General features: G+C 38.0%; 1 protein-coding gene across 1 annotated transcript; it reads right to left on the bottom strand.

The window, feature by feature from the left end:
* Window positions 1–540: 540 nt before the first annotated feature.
* On the bottom strand, window positions 541–10,081 carry Ccdc195 (coiled-coil domain containing 195). Its single transcript, XM_087205947.1, has 3 exons — window positions 9,847–10,081; window positions 5,295–5,565; window positions 541–664 (listed from the first exon to the last, which is right to left on the bottom strand). Exons 1-3 carry the CDS (start codon window positions 10,079–10,081, stop codon window positions 541–543), a joined length of 630 nt encoding a protein of 209 aa, XP_087062073.1.
* Between the last annotated feature and the right edge of the window lie 314 nt (window positions 10,082–10,395).

Genomic DNA, 10,395 nt, shown 5'->3' with positions numbered 1-10,395 from the left:
CCCTTAGGCAGCCCATGGTGGCTCTGAGACCATAATGTGTGCTTGTGCTTGTGTTCGCATATTTACGACATGGGCTATTACAGACCAAGTGAGCTTGTGGCAGTGAACCATCAACACACCGGGAGCTACAAGGATCATCACGATTGCTTTTATGCTGGTAACCAAAAATAACCCTTTTTTCTAGGTCTGTTATAGCTTCATCGGGAAGTTGATGTTTCTAATGTGAAGAGAAGCATTTCCTGACAGCCTAGTGCAGAGCCTGGGCGCTTAGCACACACTCACCATGAACTCCTCACATGCGACATAGACTGGAGTGGCCACTGCACATGCAACCCATACTTAGTATTCAACAAGAATGAAAAATCATTGCTTCCATTCCTTGAGCAAGCAGGTTGGTGAGCAGGCACTGAATCTTCAGAGTCTTACTAGGTAGCTCGCCAGAGTTCTTGGCAGGGGAGGCCACGGCCCTGGCCCAGGTAAGCCTGGTGCACTCCCATCTTGGGAATCAAGTGTTTCTTAAATTTCAGCAACGCACACATCCTATTCGGCAATGATACTTAGTTGGTTTGTGGTCTGATTTGGTGAGTATTTCAAAGAATTTGAAGTTTTGGAATATGAAGACATGTCCCCAGGTAGCAGGAAACTGACTGCCTTTATCTTGTTCCTATAGACAGCAAAACAAGAGGTAGAAAAGTGAGACTTTTTAGTGGGCCTTAATATACAACATTTACTGTTTTTTCCCCAGTCACCAGACTGACTACACTGTTCAAAATTCATTGTGGTGTATCAGAATCATTCTTTCTGTTTAGTTACTCAAGAATAATGAAAGAATATATATTAGAACTGGCCTTTTATTCAAGTCCAGTGAGCATTACTAATAAAAAATTATAACTAATGGGGCTGGGGATTTAGCTCAGTGCTTTCGCTGCCTGCTGGCAAGCACAAGGACCTGAGTTCAATCCCCGGTACCGAAAAAAAGAATTGTAACTACTGAGGGAGGAGCTGTCATCTGTGGATTGTTATGAACTTGGAGAATATCGCATTATTTTAGCCAAAGAGTTCTTTCTTTTGAGACAAAGTCTTGCTCTGTAGCTCAGACTGGCCTTGAACTTATGGAAATCCTCCTGCGTCAGCTGCTCAAGTGCTTGGTTACAGGCATGCACCACCATACCCATTTTAGGCAAAGAGTCCTTGTAACAAATCTCTTTAGGATAAAAGAAGCAGAGATTTTGAAGCATGGTTATAACCTGGAACAACGTGCTTTTTCTGACCTTAAATTCATTGAATATCTATCATGCCTGAAAAATAAAGGGGAACAAGGGATAGAACAGTGGCCTGGTGTTATGTGAGTGATTGTAGCTTTCCATTTTTCTACCTTCTTCTTTTACCTCCAAAGTGTTGTACAGTATTTTGACATAAACTAGGAGAAACTGCTCCTAAGAATAAGTCATGTGTTGTGTACATATACCAACTCCCCATGATGAATGTAATCATTATGTACTGCAAACATGTACTGATAAAATAAAGAAGATTTCATCTCCTCCAATCTTGTCCTCTTTTTGGGTAGATAAGGTTGTAACTGCACAGAATGGCATTTAGTATCCTCTGTCCCAGAAAGCACATCTGAACATCCCCCCGGAAGAAGGTAGGCCAGTGCTTCCTTATGTTAGAATCAATAAAATAAAAGTAACCCCTGGTAATTAGTGAGCATTCATTTGACTACTGCACATATCCTTCACAATATCTCTGAGGTAACTGCTGTTAGGATTCCCTTTTCATAGAAGAGTACACTGGCGAAAGACACACCAGTTGCTCTTTCCCAGGCAATATTGTTTGTCAGTTGGTGGAGTTGGGATTTTATCCATCTGAATCCAGAGGCTTCCTTTTTAACTACATTGATTTGGAAAAATGCAGAATATGTTTATTGCATCGAGTCTGGTTTCTTTTTTCAGTAAACTAAACAAAATAGAATTATTACCTTTAACTCTCTATCTGGATAATTTTACCTAATCTTGTTAACAGCCTGAGTTTATTTTTTTCTGAACAAAAGAAGAAAAGATTGGATTTCTATGTCAACATTGAGAAACAATGAAAATCCTACCTCTAGTTTCTGGAGAGCTTTGGTTCTTACAAATATTGACTTTAGCATTACTTTAAAAAATACGCTTTCATGGTATAATAATTGAAAAGTTCACAAACACATTAGATATGATATCTGATATGATTCAAATTCCAGTTCCTACAAATTGGTTCTCCATAAATCTTTATTAAATTCTTTGAAAGTTTATGGGAGCTAAATGAATTTCCCAGAAAACCAAAGGAATAATGTATTGACATGTCACTTTGCTAGTTAACTCATAAGAAGGTAAGAGACAAAAGACAAAAGGACTACAATAAACATAAAAAGAATTCTACTCAATCCGGTGTCTATGGGGTTTTTATGCCAACCCAGATGTGAATTTTAAGCCAGTACTGACCTTATTCTTCTAATACAATCCTGCTATGGGCCCAGTCTTTCAAATTAAACTAACGTCTAAGTTAGAAATGGATTATTTTCTACGTGGTTTATTAGTTGGTGGCGTGGAAGTTGGAAAACATTTTGCTTCAGAGAAATACCTTATAAATATTGGCTAGATTCCTGAAGTATTATAGAAAATAATATAAACCAAAATGGGAAAACTAATAGAACTGTGATTTTTGGTTGACATTGTAGGTCTCATTAAGTGCAACCCCCTCATAAAAATGCACTGTACAATTTCAAAATATATAGTCAGAATGTATCCATAAAAATCTAAATAGTTCAGGTAGTGCAATAATGAGGGATTTTCCTTTTTATACTTATTTGCATATTGTATTTATATTTTGTACTCTTCAAGTTGTGTGTGTTTTTTGCAATGAATATTTAGTGGTTTTATAAATTATAAAATCTGTCTATTGATCAATCTAGGTATCTTCTATCACCTCTTTACCTATCTGTTTTAAAACAAAAGGTACATCTCCGTCTTTCCTCTTCCTTCTTTGAAGACACAGAACCATTGGAACACAAAGGTTGGGTACACACTCTTTATTTCCATGTCCTACATCTGATCTGTCGACCAACCTTGTTTTTGTTCCACCTTCAAATATAGTCAGAAACCCCATCCATGTAACTACCCTTGACCAAGAAATGATCACCCTCTGCCTCCATTACTTTAACCGAGTCTCCTTGCTTTCAGAGCTTGTTTTCTTCTACATCTCTTCCCACAGGGCTCCCAACATGATCTTTACTTATTTATTTTTAAGAAAAGAGCATGTCATACACTTCCCAATTCACTGGAATAAATCCAAAGTGGTTGGAAGCCAGTGGGAGGCCACCCTTGGCTCTTTGCTTTCCTGTCTTTCTGTTTCCTCCTTGCAGCCACACTGGCCTCTCCTCCTTCCCTGAACACACCAGTTAGTTTTGCTCTTCTTAATGTCTGGAAAGTTCTTCCCTCTGGTGCCTTCTTTTCTCAAGTGGTGAGGCATTCTTTGGTTCCATAGCAAACATTTCAACAATGCTTGCTCCTCTAACCCTTCCCCCACTTTTTATTGCTTTATTTTTCTCTTGAAAAATACTTAATAGAATGGAAAATGAACTCTGTATTTTCACATTCTCTGATTATTATGTTTTGAAGAAACGGACTCTGCAAGAATAGGAATTTTGACTATAATTTCCTGCTGTGTCACAGGGCCTAGAATCCTGCCCAGGGGATGGTATACACTCAGGATATATTTGTGAATGGATCCTTGTATGTAATGGAAGGACAAAAACATAGATTGAAAGGATTAAAACCAAACTTATGATAACATTTGCCTCTTTCATTTTTTCATATATATATAAATCTGAAACAACTAAAATACAACTCTTGTAAATGAAAAAATTGGTGTTTGTAATACTTCTGAATATTTGTTACTTGAAAATTTTTAAAAGACAGTTTTTTTTTTTACTACCTTTCCAATAACTACAGGATAAAGCGCATACTCCTTCTTTATTGTTCCAAGAAATATCTTCTGTGATGCTTCCTGGTTACTTCTCCATCCTCATTCACTTCACTAGATTTAGTTTCTCCAAAAGTGAAGATTGTTTCCTGCCTTCATGTCTTTTTTCCCTACTAGGGATCTTTCCTGACTAAATCCAGCTGTCATTTATGACTCAGGTTATCCTCTGGAACTTTCTGCCAAGTGAGACACAATTTTCACTGTCTTTTGAAATCTGAATAAAACTGGCTCAGCTTCTATATCCCACATCCTGTGTGGAGTCTGTGCTCTTTCTAGTACCTGTGAGAATTTCTACAGGTCTATTACTTATGATTATCCTTTGATTTGATTTCCTGCCACTGCTGAATTAGATGATTCACTTATTCTCTTAATACTTACATTTTTCCATTTTCTCGTCTCTGTGATAATCTAATTATACAACCCAGGGCTCTTTTCTTGAGTTTCTTCCTGCTACTCACACATGGCGGATGTATGGAGACTTTGCCAATGAGCCAGGGCCTCACTGGAGGTTGGAAGGTAGGAGGGCAAAGTATGAGGGAGAGGAGACCATGGACAGTAGGACAGGTAACTTACCCTTGAGGCAGACAATCTTGCTCTTAAAGAAGCCTTGATTCTACCCACAACAGAGGCCAGGCTGAGTTTCCACCTAAAGACTCCAAGCCTGTCTTTGTACTATTTTCTGAAATCTCTTCCAGTCTCAGTCTGTGCCTAACTCCCTAAACACCAATTCATGTCCTTTGGAGACTGGTTAGCTTTCACTGTCTCTTAGCCACTTTGGATTATCCCTGAAGGGTCCTTAAAAGCCCCCTAAAGCCCATGAAATCATCTACCTCGCAGAAGAGTTCTCTTTCTCTGTGGAATTATGTGCTCAGCTTATAAAGTAAATGTGTCTTCTCCCTGAGATGCACTTTGTTGTTCTGGTCAGTTTACCTGTGTCTTTTCTATAAGTGAGAGTTTTGAACATAATGGCTTACTATTGCTGAGTCTTCTATTATCCATGCCTGGCTCCAAGTATGATCATTAATGCTCAATGAATAAATGAAGTCTATGTTTTTGGCTTATTAGAGGCACGTGTTTGAGGGTGCCATTTGATCTCAAATAAATTTATTTCCTTTGATTCCCCAAGTGAACATAAATGAGATGGAAATGATTTTGGCCTAATGTGCTATTTAGTTCTGTTTCCTCTACTAGCTTAGGCCTTGCTTATGTGGGTGACATCTCAGCAAACATCTCAGCACTTGTGCCTAGAAGCTACCTGGATGAGCGATGAACATTACCTGCAACCAAAACCATCCTCAGGAGAGCCTCTTTGGCTGGAACCATTGCTGCTGCAAGAATCTTCTGCCAATATCTTTTCTTCATGGTCCTGCTTTTTAATTGAAGAACACGCCTGTGATCTAACTGTTTCCTGAGCTTCTAGAACTCCATTAGATGGATATTTATTTATGGCCTTGGTTCCTGAGTTACCCCTAGCTTTCCAGGGATCACTTTCGGCAAATGAATGAGCTGGTGAAGAAACAGAGTAGCGTCTAACAATCATGACGTTGCCTATACAAGAGCACAAAATTCAAGTTAAAAAATTCTATACTTAATGACAACCACAAATAGTTTTATTGAACATACTTTATTGAATCTAACTCAACAAAATTATTTTTGAGTAATTTTCTGCATAAAATATATCTGTTCATTGACTTTTTTTTAACAAGTACTGAGTGCCAACTATGTGTCAGGCATCTTTTCAAAAGACAAGGATGTGGGAGTGAACAACATAAAATTCTTACTTGCGTAGATCTTACCATCTTGTGTGGAAGACATAATAAACAAACAGTACAGGACACAATTCAGATAGTAATAGATTCTAGGAAAACAGATAAGCTGCTAAGGGTGAGGGATACACACAGAGGAAGAAAGGCTCTGCAAGCTATTTAAGTTGTGTGGTCAGGGAAGATTCTTCTGAGAGTGCAGCATTACTTCACAATGACCTATTGTATATTTTATGGATAAATAGAAGGGAGGAGCTTGCAGGTTCCAAACACAAAGTAATCGTAAAGAGATAGAGAAAATTAACTACCCTGACTTCATCAGTGCATTTAAATACATGTACTGAAATATCACATGTACCCCATAAACATGTACAAGTGCTATGTTTTAATCAAAAGTCTAAACAAAATATTTAAGGAGATGCAAATGCTATCTTGCTTTGATCATTACACATGGTATACATGTATCACATTTTGATACTATAGGCCATAGATATGTACAATTAAAATAATAACAATTGATTTAAAAATTTTAGAAAAAGAACAAGGACCCAGACATAAATAGATAAGAAAGAAGCACAGCCTTAAAATTGGAACAACATGGAACTTCTAGAGACACCAGCCCTCGATGGCCACCTCACTCCCCACTCTAGAACAATGGGCTCATCCACTGTCCTGATCACCTGAATGGCCACTTTCATTCAACTGGTTGCTGCTAACTTGCCTATTATCATATGTCTCGATTTGGCTGGGACAGTCATTGTGATGACACCTGTTGAATGAGAAGTGAGAGCAAAGAGACCTGTGGAAAGAAGTGCAGATGCCTGCAGTAGGCAACTGTGGTGTCCCTGGGCCAGATGGAGAGATTCATGGCCTTAATCCCCAAAGGTTCCCAGGGTGATTTCTGCTCCTAAGTGTCTTCTACTCAACTCTTTCATTGAGATCAATCAAATTGTCTCTGTTCCTTGTTACTAAAGAACCTTGGTTAAAATAACTTTATTTTAGGGGGTCTTGGTGTGTCTCATCCCAGCTGTAACAGTTCCTTAACTCCACGACCTCATCTTCTCATTTGACCTCTACATAGACATCTAGTTATTACCAATGTGGTCAACAGCGCTGACCTCATGGATTGCTTCTCATTTTCTGGAACATTTTTCTTTCCTTTATTTCATCACAGCTTTGTTATTAACTAGCATGTGGTGTAAAACCATGCATTGTGTTTTAGAGTCCCGGAACCACAATTATTTCTTATTTAAATTACATCCCCCTTCTGCAGAAGGCAGACAGAAAATTACATGGCCAGACAATGTGAAAAAGTGGAGGATGCTTTGGCTTTTTATAGTTTGGAAAAGCAGAAGACTAAATTTTAGGTAAGAGTCTTGAGAGAGTTTAAATTCAAATCTCTCTAAAGTGATTAACTGCAAGTACTACTCACATATGATCTTTAAATACTTCCTTGGCCATATATATAACTTCTGTAATTATGTAAAAACAAACTATCAGCAAACACAAAGTTTCTGTTTGAATTGATTACACAACAATCTCTTCATACAGAATACTAGGAAACATAACTGATGAAATGATGCTGATGATGGCAAAGTTGAGTTTATTTTATTTGGGATCCACATTTACTGTGGAGCTAATTAGCAAGTGAGCACTTTGTTCCTCTCCCTGGGTCACGAATAGTCTGAATCCTTTAGTTTCTTACCAACGCAAGGGAAGAGATACTTCATAGAGCATCACAGAGTTGTGAGCACTGTTTCAAAGATCACTTCAAGTGAGGTTTATTTGCCAGTAAAGGATATGAGAAGATTGAAAAAAATTAGAGGCCCTGTAATGCTGTGGAGCACCCTGTAAAGAGCTGATTCTGTTATCTTCCCTGCAGCAAATTACCTCTTCCCTAAGAGACTCAAGGCGAGGTTGCATGGGGCAGGAGGGGTGAGAGAAAAATCCCACAAAGTGCTGCTGGATTTTGCATACATACACATTGATGTTTCCATGGGCATTTATCCACCAAGGGTCCATTCTGAGCAGGCCTGCTATATTTTCATTCTACACATATAAAATCATATAGCAGTTGTGGTTCTGAGCTGTGGGTTTGCTCTATGTTCTAAGGTACACACACACACACTCACACACATATATAAATCTCACTCTTGTTTTACTACACATATCAAAGAGCACATGGAAAAAATTTTAGTTCCAAGTGATTTACTTCCAGGTCCTTTTTAATTGTTTCCTTTCTTAAAGTGAGACACATACTTCTGATTTCACATCATTGTTTCTCAAAGGATAGGTTTACATTATTTCATTTTCAGAAGGATTGGACAAGTTGCCTAATTTCTCTGGGTTTTATATTCTTAACTGTAAAATAAGGGTATTTCTATTGGATGATCTCCAAAATTCCTTCTTAGTGGATTTGTACGATTTCATTGCAAGTATTAAATTTCAATTGATGTTGGCAATATATTATTAAAGTATTAATCAAAACTTACACTCAAGTCAAGTAACAATATTTTGTACATATCCAATGATATTGAGTCTTGTTTGCATTATTTCATTTAATCTTCTCAATAGCCCTATAAGATAGCACTCTACCTATTTTACAGGTGAGGAGAGTGATCATAGAAGGGTGCCATATTCATAGAACCAAAGAATTTTAATTTTGGAAGAGGCCTTGGAAGGCATCTAGTTTAATCCATTCAATCTTATATGAAGATGTCATGCACAGCAGTTTGATGTGACCCACCCAGTGTTTAACAACTAATACAAAACTGGGGCTTCAGGCCAGTTATCTTCAGTTAGCATTATGGAAAATAGATTTGAAGAAGTGTTGTTTACCGTTGAAGGAAATCAGTAGCTTTCAAGTGGTGGATGATTGATATTATTTTGTCTTTCAGCTAACATTTGGCAATGTCTGGAGACATTTTTGATAGTTATAACTGGAAGGATAAAGGTGTGTGCCACAGCAACTAGTGGTTAGAGGCTAGAGAACTTGCTAAATCACCTACAATATTCAGTACTGACCTCTGCAATAATTATCTAATCTAAAATGTCAGTAATGCAGAGATCGAGAAACCCTCGATATTACAAAAGGGACATATTACAAAAGTCCATAGTTTTGTTTGTTCCTTTTTTTCCCCCTCAGGAGTTCTAATTTCCTTTAGGAGAAGTTCTAGTTTCCAGTGGGCAGAATTAATCAGACCTAGAGTTGTACTTGAAATGGACAAGATCCTGATTGAAATCTGTTTTCAGCTATGAGATGCAGGGTTCTAGAAAGAAAGAAACATATCTAACCGAAAGAACCAACTGGCAAATATGACATGTTCCAATGTCAAGCTGTTCAAACTTCTCAGTGGCATTGCTGGAACTTTTGATAGGTGATATTAAGAGCTTTTAGTACTTAATTATGCACATCAATTTTGCTTGAATATGTTGTTGTAGGCAAGCACTGATAGCTTAAGTGTTGAGTAGATGTTTTTCTCTGCTTTCAGATCTTACAAATACTCTTCAGAGATTTTATTTTTAGAATACATCAAATATTGACCTTGCATCTTGAAGTCCTCAGTCTGTATGACAGGTTGAACTATGTGCAATATATACTCACATGGACAGTAAAGTTCTTTGTAACATGGATCAGAAACAACGTCATTGGCAGCCATATTTGTCTGACTCTGATATCCATATACTTACCTCTTTTGCAATACTGTTCCAGCTTGCTAAGTGAGCGTCTGACAGATACACATTCAGTATTCTATTATGGAGAACTTAAATAATTGAGGTTAAAGGGGAAAAACACATTGTTCTTAATGTGACTTATTTCCACAAACTGTTCTTATCTTTCTGGGCACAGTTGAAAGTAGTCTTAATGTTGCTAAATGTAACTTGAAGATGCTAAAGAAACAATTGTTTAGGAATTCAAAACTAATCTACCAGTAAGAAAAAGATGAAGGCCATCACTGTTAATACGAACCTGTGCATTTATGTGATGGGTAAAATAAACCACTAGGTAGGAAATACAGTATTGCAAAGATGGGCACAGTGCAGAGGAGCTATAGGTGTTTGGTACCTTGGGGTTCCCGTACAGCTGGTGTTGTATCAGTGGTAACAGCAGTATGAGGGCTCCGTAGAGATGGTTCACATGCTTCCTCTTCCTTTTCATCTCCTGATTCTCCCCCAGAGCCTAAAGTCTTCTGGCAACTTGGAGTCAGTTTAATGCGGAGGGCTTGATTCTCTTTCTCTAGTTTGTTGATCTCTGCCCGCATTTCCTGGATGATTCGTATTAGCTGAATGTTTGCTTCCATTGCTTCTTCTGACGCTAATCTGGTTAACTCCGGTCAGACAGACCAGGATTTGCTCATGCGTAGGCTACTCAGTGGGGGTAGATTGATCCTACACATAAACCTTCGGGAACAATGGATGTCACTCTTCCCTGCGCCATCTTTCAGCACTTGGGGGATGAGGCTGTCCAGGGAGGTAAAGGATTTCCATGACTTATTCATCCTGGGTTTTGTTTTTCAGAACAGTGGTTTCCTTTCTATTTTTCTTTCTATCTTGTATTTCATGTCAATCCACAGCTCTAGAGTATTGCTTTGTGTCTGTGGAGAAGAGAATACTC

The sequence above is a fragment of the Heterocephalus glaber genome, unplaced genomic scaffold (assembly GCF_053883595.1).
Source record: "Heterocephalus glaber isolate CG9 unplaced genomic scaffold, H.glaber_assembly_v1.0 deba00000621, whole genome shotgun sequence".
NCBI classification, from domain to species: domain Eukaryota; kingdom Metazoa; phylum Chordata; class Mammalia; order Rodentia; family Bathyergidae; genus Heterocephalus; species Heterocephalus glaber.
This window is presented reverse-complemented; position numbering and strand designations above follow the sequence as displayed.